This window comes from Colobus angolensis, unplaced genomic scaffold (assembly GCF_000951035.1).
Source record: "Colobus angolensis palliatus isolate OR3802 unplaced genomic scaffold, Cang.pa_1.0 Scaffold16, whole genome shotgun sequence".
NCBI lineage: Eukaryota > Metazoa > Chordata > Mammalia > Primates > Cercopithecidae > Colobus > Colobus angolensis.
In genome coordinates, this window is record NW_012114710.1 from 183740 (window position 1) to 208973 (window position 25234).

General features: G+C 37.7%; 1 protein-coding gene across 2 annotated transcripts in view; it reads right to left on the reverse strand.

The window, feature by feature from the left end:
* CPQ (carboxypeptidase Q) overlaps window positions 1-25234 on the reverse strand; it is a 333027-nt gene that overhangs the window by 129099 nt on the left and 178694 nt on the right. For both annotated transcript variants that reach the window (XM_011936992.1, XM_011936993.1), the window contains one exon: window positions 6246-6453. In XM_011936992.1, the coding sequence (XP_011792382.1) occupies window positions 6246-6453 (208 nt within the window). The remainder of the gene's footprint in view (window positions 1-6245; window positions 6454-25234) is intronic.

Sequence of the window (25234 nt, forward strand, 5' to 3'; positions counted from 1 at the left end):
AAAAAAAAAAAAAAAATTACTTTGCATTCTTGAGCTTGCATACTGAGAAAGCAGGAGGCAGAAGTCCCAAGGTATACCGCATTGCAAGAAGGCCAGCCTAGAATTTTAAACTGCCTTGGGTGATCTAAAAAGTGGACAACAGAAATGGAAATGCTGAACTGTTTTTCTTGCAAAATATAAAGACCAGATTAATGGGACTATCTTACAGTCGCCTCAGACTCAAAATGTCTAGAAACCAAACTGGCCGGTTTTCCTCCAAGCAAGCTCCCTCTCCTGACCCCTACATTTCCTATTCTCCTGTCCCCAAGCTGGGATCCTTAGAGCAAGGATCATCAGCTCAAATATCTATAGAACTCAAATAGGCAACATAAATGAATAAAGTATATAAAAAAGAGGGGAAAACTTGGCAGATAAGAGGGGGGACATCCCATCAACAAGAAGGACTTGGTGGCTAATCTGCTCAGCTGACATTTGCCCAATGGAACATGCAAGATATATCACCAAATGTGGTTTTTCTCTGAAACCACAAATCCTTATTGTTATTTGAAACTTACGATTTTTAAATTTTGGGCTGAACTAAACACAGATTCATCCCACAGATTTTTATCCTTGCCTATCAACTTGGACCCCTAGTCCTTCCCCCTTTGAATCCCCAAGTTCTCATGTTTTCATACTATGCCTCCTGCTGATTTCTTTCCATTCCAATTGCCATCATCTATGCCCTCATTACTTCATATCTGCATTATTAGAGGAGTATCCTGTCCTTCCCTCTCCAATGCATGCTATCCACAACGGCCAAATTGATCTTTCTAAAACAGTAGTTCTTAAACTTGAATGTGTATCAGAATCACCTGGAGGGCTTGTTAAACCAGATTACTGGACCCCACCCCTAACTTTTCTGATACAACAGGTATTAGGTGGGGCCTAATAATTTGCACATCAATAAGCTCCTAGGTAGGTTGATGATGCTATTCCAGGGACCACACTTCAAGAACCACTGCTGTAAAATTCACCCCATATCTTTAATACATTCCATGGTTCCCCATTTCCTCCACATTAAACTTAAAGCTGCCTCATCTGCTGCCCTGAATTCTTCAAGCCTAGTCTCTTCCTCTCACTCCAAAATTGCATTTCTCTGATCCCCTAGGAGGCCTGGCTCCAGCTAAACTGATCTGCTTGTGTTTTACCCAAATATATCATGCACTCCCACCTTGCTTTAACATTTACAGAGAGTCTTTCCACCTCCTTTCTCTTGTTCAATTCTGCCTTTTTATTGAACATACTCCAAATCCACATTGTCAGTGCAACCAACCCCAATCAGACTTCTGTTACCTCCTCTAGATTCCTACAGCATTAGCTCTCCAGGTTGCTTGGTACAGTCTAACAGCATGGAAGTTAGAGCCAGAGACTCTGAGTTTGAATCCTGGTTCTTTCAATAGATGTGTAGCATGATAAGCCATTAATCATTCTGAACCTGTCTCTCCTTCAGTAAAAGAGATACCAATACAGTTATCTACTTCTATTGGGTTACATAAAGAATTAATTGAGACAAACTCTTTAACCCTTTAGAATAGTACAAAGTCGGTGCTTAATAAATAGTAATTTCCTTTCTTTATCCCTTTCCCCCAATCATTCCCTTAGCACTAAATATAAAATAAATAATACTAATCGCTTATATGTTCTTATCCCCTTCTCTTTTGGCTACATAAAAATATTTATTAAGGACAGAAAATATATGGAATTCACCTTAGTAATCCTAGTATTTGGAAATTCTGAGCAGCTGGGAAGCTCTCAAGAAATATGTACTAAACAACATGATAAATTTGAGAAATAATGTAAGAAATAATTCCATAGAGAAGCTTTCCTCTGTGGGACTTAAATATCTAATTAACTGCATTTATTCTTAAAATATATTTCCCATGATAAAAGCAAAGAAAGGTATTTTACTGTCAGAAAACCTAAAAAAGCTCTAATGGGGGGCGTCTCAGTTGACAATGGTGATGGAAAGGAGTGTCATTAGAAAAGCATTAATAAAGGGAAGATCTCTTAGAAGTAAAGTTGAGCCCAAGAACACTAATAACAACAATAATAATGAACCTGGAGACGATGCTGACAACAAGCAATGGACACTTTTTCAGGACATCCGTCATGTAACCGTGTGACTGCTGCAGATCCAAAATGGCTGATGATATTGATGATTGCACCAAAAAGTGTCCAATCAAACTGGTCACATCAAATTACCCTCCAGGGATTCTCAAATTTTGAATCCAAGCATCAACAAATTATTTTATATATATATATATAATATATATATATATAGTATCTCATATATATATATATATATATAATGTTCTCTAGTGTTGCTGATTTCTATAATATTTTTAGATGAAATCCAGTATCACCCATTCCCATAGAGGTGAAATGCTTTCCAGAGAGAAGGGAGCTATTTTCCTTAATCAACAACTCAAAACTTCTTTGTTCATAAGTGTTGTGGCAGAAGAAAATATATAATCTGACATATTGGGCATCTAAATATTTTCCTCCAAATACAGAGCAAAGTAGCCTAAAAGTTCAAGTTGTTTTAAACTTACCACACATAGGTTACATAGTTTGGACAAAGAGCACCAGGAACTGGGTCAGCTGGTTTGTTGTGAGAGCCCTGCCATGATTTGCTCTACATCCTCAGACAAGTTCATTCCTTCAGTAGACATTTCCTAAGTTATTACCATGTATCAAACATTATATTAGATGATAGGAACCCAGAGGTTAAGAAATACAAGTAACCAATGTCTTTCTGGAACTTAAGAGTCTAATGTGGAGACAGGCAATTGGGCAGTATTTCACCAAATTCACTTTCCTTTCACCCTGGACATAAAGATAGGCCAAACTTCCTAGCCTCCATGCAATGGCATTCTGCCCAGTAAAATGTCAGCAGAAGCGAGGTGTGGCATATCCAGGCCTAGATATGGATAACCACGGAAAATCTCCCTCGAGGTTATCGACTTTCTCTCTCTATCCCTTTATGTGCCAGATGAATGCAGAAGACTCTGCAGGGAACTCGGATCTCAAAAATGACAGAGCCACAGATGGAAAGGAGCAGAAGGCCACATTCTGACCACCCCCTTGAAACTATTATGTGAACATGCAAGAGACTCCTATTGTGTGAAGTGACTGAGATTTGAAGCTATTTGTTACAACAGTTAGTCTACCAAAGCACGAACCACAACTATTAATACTTCCAAGACATTACGATGCAGAGCATGCAAAGGATGATGTATGTGGAAATACCAAATAAGAGGTAACTCGCCCAGGCTGCAAGTGGATATCAGGGAGGGCTCCCCAGAGTAAAAAAACTCATAAGTATGTGGCAGTGAGAAGGGAAATGGAGGGTTGCAGAGGAGAAAGCATATGCAAAGTCACAAAACTTTGAGGAAACGTGGTGCATGGGAAAAGTGTTAGTGATTCCTGACTGCTGGAATATGGAGTCGCTCTGGGAAATGGAGCTGTTCCATGTGTAACTGTTGAAATGATTGATAAAGAGCAGAACCTAAGAGACTCAGTAACTATTAGAAATGACGGACACGGGAAGAGAAAAAAGCAATAAAGGACCTTTGACTTAGAAGATGAAGAATGAGGTCAATTTTGAAAAAAAATTGGAACTGAAATAGCTATGGAATATCCCAAAGAAGAATCCACAGGCAGGTGAATATATAGGCCTAGAGCTCACGGCAGTGGTGTGGATGAGAGAGAGGGGTTTGGAAATGGCCACAATGTTGATTGTGGTTGAAGTCACATCCTCACAAGCATGAACCATATTCATAGGAGCATGATGAGGATACTCAGGTCAAACAGTCACAGTGAGAAGTCAGAGATATAGGGAAGGAATAGAGATGAGAGTGAAAAGGTGTAAGCGTGAGAGTGACAGCAAGCAAGAAAGAGAGAGAAAACATGAGAAAGAAGTCATGGAAGCCAAAGAGAAGAAATACTGAAAACGGAGTTGATGGAGGCGAGTGCTTCAGAAAAGTGAAGTAAGATGATGACCTGGAAAATGTCCATTAAATTTGACAAGTCGGCAGCTATTTGTGACCTTAACAAGTCCTGTTTCAGTATTGGCAAAAGCCTGGCTATAATAGTCTGAAGAGTGAATGAAAGACGAGGAATCAGAGGTAGGAATATAGAATACTCATCAAAGAAACTTAGTTCTGAAAACGATAAGCTAGAAGTAGACAAACATAGTTTATCTCACTTTATTTTAGTTTTTATTTCTCAGGATGCAAGACTTAAATATGTTAGTATGTCTAATTGTCTGAACTTTTATTTTCCCTATCAATAAAATAGGGCAATAATGACCTACTACATGAGCCACTGAATTGTTGACAGAGAAAATAAAGTAACATGTGAAAGAATCTAAAGCACTAGGTAAAGTCCAACGTTATTATGTATTTATAGAGGTTGAAAGAATAGAGTTATACAAGTTAAGAGTCCAGTGAAATATGGATTGGCTATAAAATCAGCAAAACATTATAATCAGTCTTAGAGGCTAGCAACAGATTCTGAAGTCCCTTGCTGGACAATTGTTCTGGTACTTCTAATTTGTAGCTTGGGTTTCCAGATGTCTTCATTATGCCAGAAAAAAAAAAAAAAAAGCCAATGAATCCTGGCAAATGACTGGGCATTAAGTCATTTGGGAATTTATTAGTCTTATGAGTAGCAGTTCTTAAATAAAGATTTCTGGCCATCACCCAGTTTCACAAAGCAATAGACCAGCCCCATAATTTAAGTCTCATGACCAGTGAAATCACGGTGAATGGCCACAGCTTGCTGAGTATGGTATTCCAAGGGGTGATGGAGGTATTATAGGAAGTAAGCTAGCCATTTTAGGACTTCCCTCCTGGGAAGTCTAATCATCCAAAAGAATATGGTCCAATCATTATTTCACTAGTCTTGAAACCTCAAAGACCCCGCAAAGAACATTATTTTTAGCACTATGACATCACTGTAACTAGTCATATAACTTCTAACAAGTAGTTTTAACATGCCCCATCCTCCTCCCCGGGAAGATATCTTATCCCTGTATAAGGAAAATGTCTCTTTCCTTTTCTCTACACTTTTGTACAACTACCCTATGACTGGATTTCCTAGCTGCTGATATATGTTCCCCAGTTATTTTTATTTTCAGGGGTGTAGGGTGCTAATTAAGGTCAAGCAGCTGTGTCTCCAGTTCCAAACAGCAATTGTACGGAATAAGTAAACTTCCCTTTCCAATAGATTTCAAAAATCCAACATTGAGATCCAAATAAACCCCATCTGCTATTATTTTTGCATTTAAAAAAATCTTAGACTAGGCTATAACACTAAAGTTATGCTTCTTTTCCCCACGTTTCCCAAATATTTTATCCTTAACATTTGACACTGCCATAATAGCTAGTAAACTAGGTTGAACATCTACATCTCAGCTTTTGGACTTTTTATCCACTGTAATAATACTGAATTCCATCCTAGGACTGAGGGCCAGTAAAGCTCTTTGGCATTACCTCAATCAAGACTACAAAGAAGAAGACAACTCCTGTGTTACGCTCAAACAATATTACCAAATATTTATATGGACCTTTATAGTTAAGTATCTTTTTCAAGTTGACCTCATTTAATCTCAAAATTATTTTATACATTTATTATTATTCTTTATCCCTGATTAATAGAAGAAAATTATGAGGCCTAGAGAAGTTTAAGAAACATTCTTAAGACCACATAGTTGTTCAGGAGCAGAGCCAAGTCTGTATCCAAGGTACTCTAATTCCCTGACTCTTCACTATACCATAGATGGCCCCCATCATGTCACCCACTCTCTTTTTACTCTACTTCTCTCACAACATGGAAAACAGCCTGGCTCCCTCTGAAGTCATTAGGAATCTCTGATGAAATGCAGACATGAACTCAGTTCTTCCTCCAACAAAAATACATAATATATTAGTTATATAAGGAATGTAATGGGATCACTGTGGATGTGGAAAGCTTTAAAGCTTTTTAAAGGAATGCACAAATGATGCTTGGAATCCAGAAAAGCCCAAGAAGACATTACAAACAAATGACCAAATGTGGAATGGGTGGTGGGGATCGGGGGCGGGAGGAAACTCCATGAACAATAAGTATTTTCATTTGAATGCTTTGTTTTTATTTCAAAAGGACTTTTCCTTCATGGAAAACCCTTGTTTTTGAAAGGAGTTCAAATGATCATTATGACAAACCTGTAGATGGAGAGGGAGGCCACAGATCGAATGAGAGATGCCAAAGCCCCGACCTTGGCAGCTTCCACTGCTCCCTGCGTTCGGTATTGCACCGTCCTCGAGTAGTTGATGTAAGGTTGGTTATAAACAACAATCTTCCCTCTTGCTTCTGAGGCCCTTCTCTGCAGTTCATCGAAAGAGGTCACCACCAGAACTTCTGCTGTAATGCCTAGAAATAAAAGTCATGCAAGATTAACTTACAGTTTCCCATCAGCCAGGCTCAATTGGCACATGAAAGGTCACACACATGCTCTTTCTGCTACATCTGGCAAACTGGTATGAGAAGATCAAAGTTTTAGAGCCATTTAGCATGGGAAAGAGATTGCGGGGTTAGCCAACTTCCCAAGAGAGTGAAAATGCATTTAAAATAATACAACATACAAATCGTATGGTTTTTCAACTCACTAGACCAACTGGTATTAAATCACAAACTGCTTGAAACGATAGCTTCTTTTTTAATTCTTTCCCACCCAGAGAAGTCACACATTTCACAGAATGATGCTAATCATTTATTTTTAAAAATGCATTTCAGAGAGCTCTCCTTAGGATTAATGAAACACATATTAATCTTTTTATAAAACTATTTTAATATGTTGCTAAACAACTTACAACAACATCACACAAAGGATGCCAGTGTGTGAAGAATACTCTTAGAAGCCAATGTTCTTCATAAATCAAACTTTTAACAAATGGTTAATGTAACCTCTCTCAAGAACCACAAAAAGTAAGCTTTCCTTCCTCCTTTGTATAAAAACATGCTTAAACAGTGGAAACTTCCCATGCCTCCCAATTTACGGTACTTGTTCATCACCAAACACATCATTATTTTTCAAATAAAAATTTTGAAGATGTTGTGTAATGGCGCTATAATCCTGTTGTCTTGGTTAGAAGAGATGTCCCTTCGTTTCTCATACCATAAGACTTGCCCACATCTTCCTGATTAGGGAACAGGGTTTCACATCTTCCAAGAAATCATTCAAAATGTGCCAGACCATTGAAGATCCAAATTGATGGAGTAATTAGAGTAACAAGGAAAAAATATTTGGCAACAAAGGCCAGAGGCAGTGGCTAAATATATCTAAAAGAAAGTAAGTGGTAGGGGCCTAATGTTTTGTGACTTTAGCCATGCAATCACAAAGTATGTCAGTAAAAAACAAAGTATCAATATATATTTCCATATTTCCTTAATATTAAAAAACTAGAGAACTAAGTTTTTCTGAAAGCTTAACAAATGTTAACTGCTACTTGGAAAATTCTTTTAAAATGCACTATAGGTATGCAAGAATTTTTGCTTTCAATATAGGCCTCATCATGGGCCCTTTGGGTTGGCTACTCCCCTGGTACCATGATCCAGACTGAATTTCTATTTTCACTTTAAAGTGATTGGCTACAGATCTATAGGTATGTCTTCACCAACACTGAGAACTCAATTTACAGTCTAAAAGAAGCAATGTATAATTATGGAAAGTAAGGAAACCACTAGCTTTTTCATATAATATGCATGCATAAAAATACAAATAAGAGTTTGGCTAGACAGATTTTGAGATTCATACATTTCTGAAACCTGGAGTTACCTTGAAATTTGACTGGTGTTATTGTTGGCACAGTATGGGAACTTGGCTGATGGTTTTCAGCTGTTACTAATGAATAACAGGTTCGATGGTCCACTCGAGGGATGTGGCAACAATGGGGTAATTTTGGCATCTGGATTGGAGCCAATAGAAATGAAGCCAAATTTCTATAAATTTTCATAAGCCACTGTGAAATTAAAGTCATAGGAGGGTGGTACTTCATTATGGTCTATGCTTCCATTCAAGGTTTTTTTTTTTTTGTTTTGTTTTTTTTTTAACAAACAAGAGAGAGAGTGGAGTCCTAAAGTGCCAAAACCTAACCTAGACACCACAGTTGCCAATGCAAATCACTAGTAGCAGCTATAGGTCAAAACCTATCACTGTGAACTTGGAAGAAGAGTTTAAATTAATCTGTTTTGCTGAAAACTCACAGTCATCTCTGATTCCTCTGTCTCCTTTATCCCCCACATCTAATCAATCCCCCAATACTGATAATTTTGCTCTTAGAAATCAATACCAATTGAAATCATGAACTCTGTTCAACCCTCTTGCACTGTCCTCTCTTTTGAACTATTACAGGTCTCTACTCCCTGGCCCTCCCATACCACTGGTGTCCCAGCCGTCAGCCTGGCTCCCTTTTACCTTCACAGAGCTGCCAGAGAGAACAAGTCAAACTACTGAAGAGTCAGATCTGCCCCTGGCACCATCACCAATCCCTCTTCCCCATTTCCACCTCTGCTGAAAACCCATCATTTCAACATCCAAAGTCTGCCTACCTGTAACACTGGCTCCCATCTATTTTATTTTTTGTGTGTGTGACTCTCTTCTATTTTATTTTATTTATTTTATGCTATTTTATTTTATTTATTGAAACAGAGCCTTGCTCTGTCATCCAGGCTGGCATGCAGTGGTGCAATCTTGGCTCATTGCAACCTCTGCCTCCCAGGTTCAAACGATTCTCTGGTCTCAGACTCCTGAGTAGCTGGGATTACAGGTGCCCGCCACCATGCCCAGCTATTTTTTGTATTTTTAGTAGAGATGCGGTTTCACTATGTTGGCCAGGCTGGTCTTGAACTCCTGATTTCAGGTGATCTGCCCACCTCGACCTCCCAAAGTGCTAGGATTATAGGTGTGAGCCACCATGCCTGGCCTACTCCCTTCTATTTTAGACTTTATCAATACTAAACTTGAAAGTTCCCACTCTCACACCATGCCATTCACTCTTCAGTGTCTGTGTTCATGCTGTAGTACATCATTTTTTGTTGACCTCCTTTTCCCACCTTCATCATGTGACCAGTGCCTATGTATCCCTCAAGATTCCATTCAAGAATCACTTCTTTAGGGAGCATTCCCTGGCCTCTTGTCTCCTGTAACATCAGGGAAGCCTGGGTCAGGTACTGCCCTCCTCTGGATTTTCAGGGTACCTGGGACATATCTGGGAACTGAATTAATGAAACTCTCTCTACCCCTTAAACTGTAATTTCCTCAATTTGGGTCCATGTTCATTTTTGTTTGTGTGTCAAGGGACTAACCCAGTGCCTGGCGTACACGTAGCCAGTTGGTCGTTAAGCACCCCTTGAGTTGTGCTGCTCCAAATAAGAGACTGCTGACTGGATCTAAAGCATTTCCATGAATGTTCAATTTTACCTTTAAAGTTTGATAGCCCTTCTCCCATAGGAACCCAGCAGTCTGATTCCCTTACAACTACAGTACAGCTGCAGAACAATAACCAAGCAAAAGAGGCCTTAGGGCACTCAGAATAGAAATAAAAATTCCAAGTACAAAAATTTGAACACAAGAAAGCGCTTCTGATCTCTTAGAGCATGGTTACCCTTACTTTACACAAAATTCTACATCTGGCATTTAAACCTATCAGCTATGAGAAATAACAAATCAAAAAGAGGAAATAAGGTCTGAAAACTGACAACAGTACCACAAAAAACAATGTTGGAGTCAGAAACATATAAAATAACTAACACTAAAAGAACTTTCTGCAGTGATAGAAATGTTTGATATCTGTGCTAACACAGTAGCCATTAGCCACATGTGGCTACTGACCACTTGAAATGTGACTAGAGTGACTAAGAATCTGAATTTTTAATGTCATTTAATTTCAATTAATTTGTATGTACATTTAAATAGCCATATGCGGGTAGAACTCACAATGACTGCAGGCTCAGGCCATTGCATAGGACAAATAGATGACAGCATCTCTTTTGGCCCTGAGGGACTTGCTTCATGAAAGTCCAATAACAAATTGAGTCATGGTGATGACTTCCTCCAGCAGTCACAGACAAGGTGGGCCACTGTATTCAGTAGCCATTATTTGGGAAGGCAGGGTGTGTACAAAATACTTAAGGAAGATTTTTGCTCAAATGGAATAAAATAAAACTAGACCACCTAGAAAATTTTATTCTTCTATATCAGTTTGTGTTTTGACACCTTACACCAAAGGGAATATTCATACTTGCCTACAAATCAGCAAGCTCTTACTCTTACCTCTCATCACCCTTCTTCCCATCCTCCCATTCCAAAAAATAGTTCAGGAAAACCTCTAAGAACACAAAACCAGTGTCATATTCACAATAAGGCCCACTCTAACTTCCCTATTAATAATTGCAACTCACTCCCAACATCCTATCCCTCTTAGCTTGTTTAATTTTTTTATAGCATTTATCAGTTTCCAGTTGTACCCCTACAATAATGTAAGTTCCGAGTGCCTGAAATAGTGCCTAGCACATAATATGTGAAACACACACACACAAACACATATCCACAACCCACTGAATGAATGAAGAGAAACTGAAAAAATAAAGTATAATACTCCATCCCTGTTCACTCTCCAGAAATGTATACTTCCAAGGAAGTATTTCTATAGGTCAGAATAATTGATGATAACAATAATAATAGCTATATTTGAATGTCCATTGTTTACACTAATATTCACAGGAACTCTGCAAAGTAGTTATCATGAGGAGACTGAGGTGCAGAGAAGAAATTTCACATAACTGCTAGATGCTGAAGCTGAGATTTGTAACTATTGGATAGCTGAATCCAGGCAGGGGTCATGTTCTTCCCATTAACTGCATTGCTATCTTCTTTCACAAATGTAACATATATCAAAAGAAAACCCCGGCATTTTCATTTTAAGAGGAATTAGGAAGGAAAACAAATAGGTATATAAAAGTCTGCCTAAGTTGTCAGCAATTCTTTTCGTTAATCTATAAGAATCTTGCTCATCGATCAGGGTGCTGTTATCACACTAGGTCCCAATCTCTTAATAAGGGAGTTGGGAGGGGTGTTTCCCTCTAGAATAGGAGTCATCAGACTCTGTTAGAGTAATGAAAAGGATTATAATAGCTAATTTCTGAAGAGAATGTGGGACTGAAGCTAAAAATACTCATTATAAAGTAAATCTTTTGGCTACAGTCTATTATATCACAAAAATATTATAAAAATCCTCAGGTTCCTTTCTATCTTCCACACCCAATTTTCAAAACTGATCAAGTTTTTTAAGCCACTTAACCTGTGTGTAATTACTACTGTGGTCTCCTAGCACAGACAACAGATGTTGACTGCTGTGGTATTGGCGCGGATCATCTATTCTATAGAGAATTTGATAAACAGACTCCAATCTCAGTCTCTTCTGATTTGATTCTTCCCCCAAACAGTTAAGAATAAGAAGATAATGAAATAATCTTACAACATTTTCTACCATTAAAATAAAAAGACTTACAGACTGGAAAAGGTGTCTATGGGTTCAATTTAATGCGATATGTTTTAGAAAATTGATTCTGATTTCAGAAGGCTTAATCCCTGAACAGGAAATAGTCTAGCCCTACCCAAAAGGAAGCCTAGCTTTCTACTCTTATCACATAATCTTATAATGTATGCACTATGCAAGATAAACAGGTCCATTGAATGACTGATTTTTCCAGAACTCAGAGTTATGGAGGAGAGAAAACAGTTGTTCTGGGAAACTTAGTGTTTTGGCCTGAAGTGGTAAGGAAACTGCAAATTCATAGAAGGCAGATAAAAGAACATCACAACAGTTCATTCTGAGTGTCCATTTGTTTACGGAGAATATTGTTATTGTGCAATGTCCTTTTTGTGGAAGAATATGCCTTACAGATCCAAATTAATTCAACAAACGTATAGACTTCCTACTAGACCAAAACTTCATGCCGGGCAATGTGGACAACAGGAAGATGAGAAAATTCCAGTACTATCCTTAAGGATTGTATAATCTGGGGGAGGAAAAAAAATAGGTAAACAATAACTTTAAAAAGAACATAGTCACAGCACTAAATGAAAGTACAAAGTATAATTCCATGAAATAACATAAATCAGCATTAATTCTGACTAAGGGAAGAAATCTAGGAAGTTTCCTATAAAGAAGAAACTTTAAGGCGGCTTTAGAAGATTTCAGTAGCCTGAAAATGAGGGAAGGACATTCTCAGGTAGAGAACAAAGAAGAGAAGACAAAAATAGATGAAACATCTGTTCGTTTACAGTGACTAGGAGGCTTCCTGCCAGGCCCCAAAACAGACAGCAGGACACCCTATGATCTTCCAACTTTTAACCAAGGTATGTATGGGCCTCCATCTTCATTCTGTGAATTCCAGGAAGAAAAGGAAAACAGTCTCTCTGAATAAATTTTTAGGGAAAAAAATTAAAACTCAGCTACTAGTTGAGAGAAAGAGGAACAAGGGGCAAAGTGCAACTCCAAGTGATAACTGAAGGCACATGACCCATCCTCTCCGGACTGTGTCTCCTGAGATCTGGCTCAAATTAAACCTACTCTGTTGTGAGAGAGCCCAGACCCCACTGCATCAAAATCCATGGGCACAATAAATTATCATGATCTCTCGAGAGCCAGCTGCCTGCCCTATTGGGTGGTGTGCTGAGAGCCACTTGCTGTACTGAAACCTGAGGACAAGCCACAAGCAAAGTGTCCTGTCTACTTTGACTTCTAAAATACTGAGTTTATACAGAGACTTTTGTTGTTTAGTGGAGAGGTGCGTATCACAGGCCCATTATGTTCAATTCAACATGAAATGTAGGACACTCCAGTTGTATAAGAACCCAACTAGCAATAAGCAGCCATAAGCATAGACTGCTTCTGGTCCTTAGAAATTGGATTGCCCTAAAATCCAAACTGTTCCCATTGTTTTTGCAGCAGCATGAACAGGCATTCAGACTTGAGTACCTTGATTTCTTTTAGTAATTATCACAGAGAACATTTATACTCCAAAACATGAGGTATACTCTTTTCCAGAAACAACTTGTTTTGAATATGGTTGCTTTGACGCATGGTTGACATGGTGGTTGCTTTCTCTCTAATCACGGGGTGTTTCCTTGTGAAGGCGACTAATGTGAGTGAGTGAGGGAGGACTTTCATGAAAACCACTGTCATCTAACCTGGTAAAGTCAGCAGCAGGAAGGAACAATGCACCTCAGTCAGCTTCAAGCGGTATTTTCAGGGGAAAATCCAGGCGTGGCAATGGGTACAGAGGTGAGTGGCCAGCTACAGTAGACTAAAATGGGCTAGTTATCATGGTCTGGGGTTCACAGCTGGCTTCCCTGGGAAGCTGGAATAGGAAAAATGGGTGCCAACTTGTATTAAGACTTGTATTAAGGACTTTGGGTGAGGATAGGGAAGTCAGACAAATTCACATTCACAGTTGAAAATGTCACTAGGCTCAGCTTGAGGAAAGACTTGGAGGAGGTCAGAAAAGGTACAGAGGACTGTTACATTCTGGGCAAGAGGGTGACAGTGGCTTAGACTGGGACAGGGCAGTGGAGATAAAGCATAGTAGGCCACTTTGAGTAACCGCATGATGACACACCGTTTACTGCAGTGGGGTTTTATACTCCAGTAAGCATAGTGCCCAAACTGTGTAATGATTGTTTTATGAGGGAAAGTTTTATATAAACTGAAATTCAGTCATCAGATCATTCAAAACTAAGAAGACATTTCCAAAAATTTTAAGTTGAATATTTTCAGTGAAACAAGTCAACATCTTACTCTGTAACTATTTAAAAAAAAAAACCAGGGTATTTATTACATTATGCATTATTCAATATATGCTTAAAGCCGGTGATTTATTTGTCAATAACAAGAAGTGCCTATCATTACATACCCTGGCTTGAATGCTAGCTATAAAGCTCACCAGCCTTTTGATCCTGAATAAGCTACTTAACATTTTTATCCTGTAAAATGGGAATCACAATAATATTGGCATCACCAGGCTTCTTGTAACCATTATATGAGATAATGGTGGTAATCTATGTTCCATAAAGCACTATAAGACAAACGTAGTTATATAAGGGCTCTGGACATATATTTAGTGGGCATAAGCAATAAGTATCTGGTTTATTTAAAATTTCACTTCAAGCCAAATTACCAGGAATAAAACAAAGTGGATATGACTTCAGTAAATATCAAGCCTACTTGGCTCAGAGCAGAGCTATTCCTTATAACATCAGACAGCTCCAGTTTTCAGTAAAGCAATAATTTAGGTCCTATATCATAAAGATCCTACATCAGGCTGGACAGAAAAGTGGAGTAGGCTCCATGGGTCTACTTGGCAGCCAAGAGTACAGAGGAAGTAATGGAAGCATGGATGAGAGAAGCAAGGAAGGGAGTTTTTGGAGAAAAAAACAGCAGAAGAATATGGTGTAAGAGAAAAATATACCAGTAGCCTTGTCCAAAACAGACCTATGACATATGTTCCATTACTTCCTCTCAAAACTCATGCCCTCCCATTGCCTTGTAAACCGCAATATCTCAGTCAAAAGACACTGACCCTGGACTTGGCCAAGAGACTTTCTCTGGCCAACAGAATGTGAATATGCATGATACACAGTCACAATTGAGCAGGAGCTTTAAGGACCATTGCAAGATTTGGCATTGTCTCTAAGAAAATGTGGTACATATACACCATGGAATACTCTGCAGCTATAAAAACGAACAAGATCATGTCCTTTGCAGGGTCATGGATGGAGCTGGAAGCCATTATCCTCAGCAAACTAATGCAGAAACAGTAAATCAAATACTACATGTTCTCACTTATGAGTGGGAACTGAACAATGATAACACATGGACACAGAGAGGGGAATAACACACACTGGGGCCTGTTGTGGGGTGGAGTACAGGGAGGGAGAGCATTGGGAAAAATAGCTAATGCATGCTGGCCCTAGGTAACGGGTTGATAGGTGCAGCAAACCACCATGGCACACATTTACCTATGTTAACAAACCTGCACATCCTACACATGTACCCCAGAACCTAAAAAGAAAAAAGAAGCCTCCTAGTCACTTCATTCTCCTGCCCTCAGCCAGGAGAATGGCATGTCCCAGATGAAAGCTGCTCCTTCTGTCTACATTCTGCGGTAAAAAAAGATACCTGAGACAGGAGCAAAGGCACTACTAACTGGCAGATATATACATGTATATATATATGGAACAAGAATTAAAGCTTGGTTTTTGTGAACCACCAAGATTTTGGAGGTCGTTTGTTACCACAGCATTACTGAGTGAAAACTGACTAATTCAGGGGCTCTGAATTTAAAGTTTCTATCAAAGTTTTTCACAATCTATGGCTGACTGATAGAAGATATAGAATGAATATATGTGATACCTTAGGGAAGATTGTTCAGTGAAAATTAGATAACTACTTCCTCCTTCTATCACACATCAAAATGATCAATACCAAATGGCAGGAAACAAACAAATCTGTACACCTGTAGATTAAATGACAAAGAATTTTAAATAGGAGATAAACTCGAAATCATTAAAATACAGTATTGGCACCCAATGTCATTTCTAAATAAAACAAGCAGCCATTACTAATGGCTAAATAAAACAAACATCTTTAATAATTCTATACACATTCAGTAGATTTCACTATTTCATCCCTAAATGCATTTGCTTTCTAAATTCCATCTTTACAAACTAAGGGCAAAAATGATAGAAACTAGTGTGCTTATGTTTGTAGCAAGTACAAAATGTTATTACAGTGCTATATTAGAGGGCTAAAATAACTATGAAAACGGTATAATGAACTGGGCTTTTTTATGTAGCTATGCTTAAAATGTTAAGTGTGTCTTATGTTCTTCTCAGAGAAGTAAAACTTGGGTAAAACTACTGTAACAAAACAGAATTTCTACCCTAAGTAATGATAAACTTGGCTCAGTTTCACATGATTCAATACAATATAATTTGTCACTAGACGATTCTAGAGACATGTGTTAAATATCGGAACCATATGAATTACATGAACATTTTCTGGATTTCATTTTATGAAAGTGCATTGGCTAGATGGACACAAATCCAATTATTGATGTTAATTCTGTTACAATTAAAAGCCAGTACCATATAGTTTTAAGAAGGAGAGAGTAAGGGCATTAGTCACATTTTATAGGTGAGAAAATGGAGGCACAAACAGGCTCAAATATCTTACCAAACTAGAAAGTGACAGAGCTTGGATCTGAATCCAGTTCAGACCGACTCCAAACCCATGGTGTCAGCTTCATCTTCAAAATCTGTGTGGTGTTCTCCCCCAAAACATCTGCAGGCTCTCCTAGACCTTACATCCTAACTATAGGCCCAGGGAAAGAGAAAGTACCTTTTCCAGAAGTTCCCACAGCAAAGACAGAGGAGACTTCATTTTTTTTCAGAAGCCCGTTCAAGATTCATGAGTTACATGCCCACCATGCCCACTCATAAATCTAATACCATGGCCGTAGGAAAGGGCTATGCTGACTACCTTAAGCCAAGCAAGGCCATTCTACCCCCAGACCTGGGTAAGGGGCCAATTCTACCCAAATCACATAGCTTGGAGTGGGCCAAGGCTGTAGTTCCCCAAATAGAATAAAAATGGATCCTAGGTACCGAACAACAGATGGCCACCACAGGGGATGTCCCTTGATATTGCCACAATTTGTAACACAATGCTTTTTGCATATTTTGAATGCAATGTGCTTGCTGAACTCAATTGAATTAAATATCCCATATTGTTCATGATCCACTTTAGCAGGGCAAAGAGCCTCCTGGGCCATTTATCCCCAACCACTGAAATCAACAAAATGAATAGGAAGTTTTTAATAAGCTTTTGATGAGCTACCAATTAAGAAAACCAGGCATCCATTTAACAACAATAATAATTTATTAATCCACACCAGAAACTTAGGCACAAATGCTTTGGTAATAGAAATATTATTGCTATAAGAGCTCAGAGCTTGATTCATTCCCAAGGATCCATGTGGACCATTTGTAATCCCCGAGCCATATTTAAAACCACTATTCTATCTATACGATTTTGTCATGGAGTCCAAAACTTTAAACATTTGCAGAATTTCCATTGGATTGTAGAGTAAGGATTTCAAATATTTCAATAAAAAACATGATGTGTATATAGATTCAATATAAATTTAAGAGGTAAAAGGTAATAATTCTTCAGTTTAAAAGACTTGTGTGAAACTAATGATAACAGAAATAGCTATTCTATGTGTACTCTGGCCAGGAACCATGCAAAGGTCTTAACATGAATTATTTCACGTAATCCTTATGTCCCTATGTGGTAGGTATTACTGCTACCCATCGGTAAAAATATTGATATGAAAACTTAGACTTGACCTAGGTCACATAGTGTGGTTGGTAGTACATCTAAAATTCAAACACAGACCTATCTAATGGAGACCTATTTCTAACAGAAAGAGATGGAGAGACAGCAACAGTACTTCTGATCATTGAATCCTCATCTGATTATTCATCCATACTTTTTATCTACAAGATGCCTAAATACTAGACACATAAAATGTTTTAGAGGCCATCTCCACTAAGAGTTTCAGAATATTATCTTACACAGCACAATGCATTTACTAGCTGCCACATAGATAATAATTGTTGCTGAGTGGTCCTTAAATGTATATTTTAATCTTCCCCTCTTTGTTAAACCTAGTATAAAAGTTAGAGTAAAACTGTCTCATCAAGCAGGTTTATCTAATTTAATTAAAATAATAATAATAAGGAACTACCATTTATATAAGTCTTACAATATGCCAGGCACTGTTCTAAATGTTTTACTTACATTAAGTCAGTGGATTCTCTCGACAGCCCTATAATGTAGGCACTTTTTAAAATCATCTTCATTAAGTATAAAAAACATTATTTATTTATACTTGTGTTTTACTTATTTCCTGACTTATTACCAAAGGAATTTGAAGACTTGCAAAATTACATTGAAGAAAATAAAAAGAAAGGAAGAAGGTATAGAAAGAAAGGAAGAAGGTATAGTAAAATAAAATAATGCTACAGATAATATTATCAGAAAAAATATCCATCAAAAGATTTGTATAGTTGCTGGAGAGGACCATAAATTTAGCTACAAACTGCCTGGCAAAAAAAGCAAAAAGCAAAACATAATCAGGCAGAAGATTCACAATGTCCATAATAGGAAAGCAAGCCAGTTGCTTAAGAATAGCACAAATTTCCCATAAGAAAGTTATTTTCCTACAAGAAAATTATATAATAAAAAATGCCATGTGATACAATAATGTACAAAAGTCCATTTCTACCATGAGTATAAAATGTGGAATATAACTCCTCTTCATCTTTCCATTTCCATTTTCTCCCTCTCCTTCAGTAATAACAGTTTTAATTTTGCTGGGAAGATGACTGTCTAGAGTTTAAAAAGACCCCATTTTCCAGCTTCTCTGTAGCTAGATGTGGCCATGTTATTTAAAGGGGGAGGCATGTCTTTATCCTGGTCACTCAAATGTAGATGGAAGAAGCTATCCTGGATGATGAGGTAGGCTTGGAAAGGAACATCTGGGCAGCAGAATCTAGGTTGCTAACACTCTGGTGCATAGTTATCTATAATTTCATATGACAGAGAAAGAAACTTCTGTGGTGTGTAAGCTACTATTGTTTTGAGTTTTCTATCATTTCTAGGTAACTGAAGAATGAGGGGGACAGAAAACTTCTTTGTATTAGGTGATCAGGGAAGACTTCTCTGAGGAGATATTTAAGCCAAAAAACTGAAGGATTTTATGCTAAGGAGCTATGTACAAGAAGAATGGAGACAAGAACACTCATTGCAGTGGTCACTGTACCTACAAAAGCCTCTAGGCAGGAAAACTTTCACAAGAAGCTGAAGGAAGATTTTTGTGGCTGGAGTGCAGTAAGAAAGGGCAAAGAGAAACATGAGAAAAAATCTGACAAAAAGGCAGGAACGACATCATGCAGGGTCTCCTGGGCCATGGTGAAGAGTTAGAATTTGTGTTGGCAGGAATAAGTAGAAAAGGGAATCCTTGTACACTGTTGAAGGAAATGTAAATTACAAATGCCATTATGAAAAACAGTGTGGAGGCTCCTCAAAAAATTAAAAATAGAGCTACCATATGATCCAGCAATCCACTACTGGGTACACATATCCAAAGAATATGAAATCAGTATGTCAAAGAGATATCTGCACTCCTGTGTTCATTACAACATTATTGGCAATACCCAAGATATGGAATCAACCCAAGTGTCCATCAGTGAATGAATGGATAAAGGAAATGTGGTATATAGGCACAATGGAATTACTATTCAGCCTTACAAAAAAAAAGAAATATTGTCATTTGCAACAACTTGGATGAACTTGAAGGCCATTATGTTAAGTAAAATAGGCCAAGCACACAAAGACAAATGCCATCTGAGCTTACTTATACATGGAATCTAGAAAACTCAAATTCATAGAAACGGAGAGTAAAATAATGGTTACCAGAGATGAGGGAGTGTAGAGATTGGGAAGAAGTTGGCCAAAGGACACAAAATTTCAGTTAGAAAAAGTTCAAGAGATGTGTTGTACATCATGCTGACTATAGTTAATAACAATAGATTGTATATTTGAAAATTGCTAAGAGGATAGATTTTAAGTATTATCACCACGAAAAAATGTTAAGTGTGTGAGGTAATGGATATGCCCGATTTGGCCATTCCACAGTGCACACACATCGAAACATCACACTTGTACACTACAAATCATATAATTTTTACTTGTCTAATTAAAAATTAACTAATTTTTAAAACTGTAAAACCCAAGAGCTAAAGAATTAAAAAAGAAAAGAGAGAGAATTTATTCTATAGTCAATGGAAGAATAGTGTCTGGCAAACAGGAGGGGTCTTCAAAAAGTTCATGAAAAAATGTATATTATAAAAGAACCATAGATTTCAACTTTTTTACATTAAAATAAACTCATACTAACTTATTACAACATATCTGAACAGAATTTAGTTTGAGGCACTAAGAAGGATAAGACATCAGTTTTAAAAGAGCCCCTATCAAAAACTGGATAACTATATGCAAAAGAATGAAATTGGACCTTTGTTTCCCACTATACAAAAAATCAAATCAAAGTGGATAAAAGATTTCTATAGAAGACCTAAAACAATGAAACTACTAGAATAAAACTTTGGGGAAATGTTCCAGAACATTGGTCTGGGCAAATTTTTTTTGTGTAAGACCTGAAAAGCACAGGCAACCAAAGCAAAAATATATGATTGGGATTATATCAACCTAAAAAGCTTCTGCACAGCAAAGAAAACAATTGACAAAGTGAAGAGACAACACACAGAATGACAGGAAATATTTGCAAACTATCCATCTGACAAGGGATTAATAACCAGAACACATAAGGAGTTCAAACAACTCAATAGCAAAAAAAAAAAAAATCAGATGAAAAATTGGGCAAAAGGTTTGAACAGACATTTCTCAAAAGACATACAAATGGCCAAGAAGTATATGAAAAAATGCTCAACATCCCTAATCATCAGAGAAATGCAAATGAAAACCCCAATGAGACATCATCTCACCACAGCAATAACAGATGCTGGTGAGGATGTGGAGAAAGGGGAACCTTCACACACTGTTAGTGGAAATGCAGATTAGTACAGCCTAATGTACAGCATGAAGGTTACTAAAAAAAACTTAAAGTAGAACTACCATATGATCCAGTAAATCCACTACCTGGCATATATCAAAAAGAAAGGAAATCAATACATCAAAGAGATATCTGCACTCCCATATTTATTTCAGCACTACTAACAATAGCAAAAATATCAAATCAAGCTAAGTACCCATAAACAGATGAATGAAGAAAGAAAATGCCATATATATACACAATGAAATACCATTCAGTCATAAAAATGAATGAAATGCTGTCACCTGCAGCAACATAGATGGAACTGGAGACCATTATGTTAAGTGAAAAAGTCCAAGTATAGAAAGACAAATATCATATGGTCTTACTTATATGTAGGAGCTAAAAAAGTAGATCTCATGAAGATAGAGATTGGTAGTTATCAGAGGCCAGGAAGGGGAGAGGGGAGAAGAGAGGAAGAAACAAATAGGATATAAATGTATTTATTACCACCGAACTACACACTTAAAAAGGGTAAAGATGGTAAATTATATATGAATATTTTAGAACAATAAAAAATATTTTTTTTAAAAAGAACCCCCATCAGTGCAACATGAATTCTGCTAAAATTGAAACAAGAACAAACATCAAATTTAGGGTGAAGCTTGGGAATAAGAATGGTGAAATCATTGCTACTTTATGAAAAGTTTACAGCGATAATGCCCCAAAGGAATCAGCAGCTTACAAATCGATAACTAATTTTAAGAAGGGACAAGACAAAGTTGAAAATGAAGCTTGCAGTGGCAGACCATCCACATCAATCTGTGAGGACAAAATTCACTTTGTTCATGTCCTAATTGAAGAAGAGTGATGTTAATTACTAGGAATTAATAGCAGAAACAATAACCACACCATAGATATCTTGATTTGTCAGTTTATGCAATTCTGACTAAAATATTAAAGTTGGGCAAACTTTCCACTTGATGGGTGCTAAAACTATTGTGCCCAGATCAGCTGCAGACAAGAGCAGAGGTTTCAATGAAAATTTTAAACAAGTGGAATCAAGATCCTATTGCATTTCTTTAAAGAACTGTAACAGAAGATGAAACATGGCTTTCCAGCATGATCCTGAAGACAAAGCACAAGCAAACCCACGGCTACCAAGAGGTGGAAGTGGTCCTGTGAAAGCAAAAGCTGACCAATGAAGAGCAAAGGTCATGGCAACAGTTTTTTGGGATGATCAAGGCATTTTGCCTATTGTCTTTCTACAGGTGAAAGAACAATAATATCTGCTTATTATAAGAGTGTTTTGAGAAACGTAGCAAAAGCTTTAGCAGAAAAATGCCCAGGAGGGCTTCACCAGAAAATCTTTCTCCACCACAACAATGCTCCTGCTCATTCAGCTCATCAAACAAGGGCAATTTTACAAAAGTTTCAATGGAAAATTATTAGGCATCCACCTGAAAGTCCTGATTTAGCTCCTTTTGATTTTTTTGTTTCCTAATCTTAAAAATTTGTAAAGGGCACCCATTTTTCTTTAGTTAATAATGTAAAAAAGACTGCAATGGTATGGTTATATACCTAGGGTGCCCAGTTATTTAGGGATAAACTAAATGGCTGGTATCATCACTTACAAAACTGTTTTGAACTTGATGGAGCGTATGTTGAGAAATAAAATTTACATTTTTCATTTTTATTTTTAATTCACTTTTTCCACAAACTTTTTGAAGCTCCTTCATACTAGCCCCTCAAACATTTGCTGAATGGGTTTTTAAGAGGTGTCTTAAAAGGTAATTGTGTGATGATAATTTTTCTAGGCAGGAGGATCTTCAGGGAGCCATGTGATGGAATTTCCATAGAAAAAAACAGTTTTCCAGTTATGGAGTAGAGGAGAGACAGACTTGAAAGTAGTGTAACCAGCTGAAAAGAAAGGCCTAAACACAGATGATGGAGATGGCCAGCCCTGATTTCATAGAAGAGAAAAAGAAGTGGCCGGATCTGCAATATATTTTAGAAATAGAATCAACAATTTACATTGAATGACTTGATAAGGGAATATAAGAGGAGTGCAATTAGAAAAAGGAAAGAAGGAGTTGATGAGGATTGAATAACAAAGAGTTAAAGGACAGAATCTCTGCCAAAAACCTGAAGTGAATATGTGTTCCATGTTATCAGTTCATGGCAGGGTAATACATATTGACACCACAGGTGATACTCTCTTACAAAATAATAACAACTAACAAGGACATATGTCTGTATCTGTGGCCACCCTCCTTCTGCTGATTGGTTACCAATGAGCTCAGATTTTTTCCAGAATACAGTTGCCCAAAACAGGCAAATGGGTAGTCAAGTCCCCAAACATTCAAGCATACCTCATCTTATTTGCTTTGCCTTATTGTGCTTCACAGATGAACACGTTTTTTACAAATCAAGTTTGTTGCAACCCCACATCAAGCAAGTCTATTCATACCATTTTTCCAAGAGCAGTTGTTCAATTCATGTCTCTGTGTCATATTTAGGTAATTTTTGCGATATTTCCAGAATTTTCATTTTTGCTATATCTGTTATGATGATCTGTGGTCAGTGAGCTCTGATATTGCTATTGTAATTGTTTTGGAGCACCATGAACTGCACCCATATAAGAAGAGAAACCTAATCAATAAATGCTGTTTGTGTTCTGACTGGTCTGGAAGGTTGATGGAGCAGTCAGAATACAAACAAAGTTTATTGATTAGGTTTCTCTTCTTATATGGGTGCAGTACATGGTGCTCTCTCCCTCTCCTCAGGCTTCCCTATTCCCTAAGATACAACAACATTGAAATTAGGCCAATTAATAACCTACAATGGCCTCTTAGTGTTCATGTGAAAGGAGTCACACATTTCTCACTTTAAATCAAAAACAAGAAATGGTTAAGCTTAGTGACGAAGGCATGCCAATAGCCAAGATAGGGCAAAAGCTAGGCCTCTTGTGCCAAACAGTTAGCTAAGTTGTGAACGCAAAGGAAAAGTTCTTGAAGGAAATTATGAGTGCTGGCTGGGTGTGGTGGTCCGTTGCTGTAATCCCAGCAATCTGGGAAGCCAAGGTGGGAGGACTGCTTGAAACCAGGAGTTGGAGACCAGCCTGGGCAACATAGTGAGACCCAGTCTCTACAAAAAATTTAAAAATTAACTGGGCATAGTGGCATGTGCCTGTAGTCCCAGCTACTCAGGAGGCTGAGGTGGGAGGATTGCTTGAGCTTGGGAAATCAAGGCTGCAGTGAGCCAGGACTGCACCAAAGCAGTGCAGCCTGGGTGACAGAGCAAGACCCTGTCTCGAAAAAAAAAAAAAAAGTGCTAGTACAGTGAACATGTGAATGATAAGAAAGCAAAATAGTCTTATTGCTGATAGGGTGAAAGTTCTGATTGTCTGGACAGAAGATCAAACCCCCTACAACATTCCCTTAAGCCAAAGCCTAAACCAGAGGAAGGCCCTAACTCTCTTCAATTCTATGAAGACTGAAAGAAGTAAGGAAGCTACAAAAGAAAAGTTATTGCAATCTTTCAAGCTTTTTCATTTTTACTATATCTGTTATGATAACCTGTGATCAGTGAGTTCTGATATTACTATCATAATTGTTTTGGGGCACCATGAACTGCAACGTATAAGCTAGTAGAGGTTGGTTCATTTAAGGAAAGAGGCCATCCCATAACGTGAAAGTGCAAGGTGAAGCAGCAACTGCTTATGTAGAAGCAATAACTAGTTATCCAGAAAACCCAGTTAAGACCATTGAGGTATGTCACTACACTGAACAACAGATTTTCCATGTAAACAAAACAGTCTTCTATTAGAAGATCTAGAACTTTCATAGCTAGAGAGAAGTAAATGCCTGGATTCAAAGCTTCAAATGGACAAGCTGACCTTCTTGTTGGAAACTAATGTTGGAAACTATGACTTTGTTGCAGCCAACATTCACTTACCTTTCCAAAAATCATAGGGCTTTTAAGAGTTATGCTAAATCTACTCTAACAGTGCTCTATAAATGAAACAACAAAGCCTGGATGACAGCGTATCTGTTTAGAACAGATATGGTTTATTAAACAGTATGGTTTAGTAAATATTTTAAGCCCACTCTAGAGATGTAGTGCTCAGAAAAAAAAAAAATCCTTTCAAAATATTACTGCTAATTGACAAGGCACCTGTTCACTCAGGAGTTCTGACGAAGATGTACAAGAAAATTAATGTTGTTTTCATGCCTGCTAATACAACATCCAATCTGAAGCCCATGTATCAAATAGTAATTTCAACCTTCAAGTCTTATTATTTAAGAAATACATTTCAGGGGCGGAGCAAGATGGCTGAATAGGAACAGCTGCAGTCTCCAACTCCCAGCGCGAAGGACACAGAAGACCAGTGATTTCTGCATTTTGAACTGAGGTACTGGGGTCATCTCACTAGTGAGTGCCGGACAATCGGTGCGGGTCAGCTGTTGCG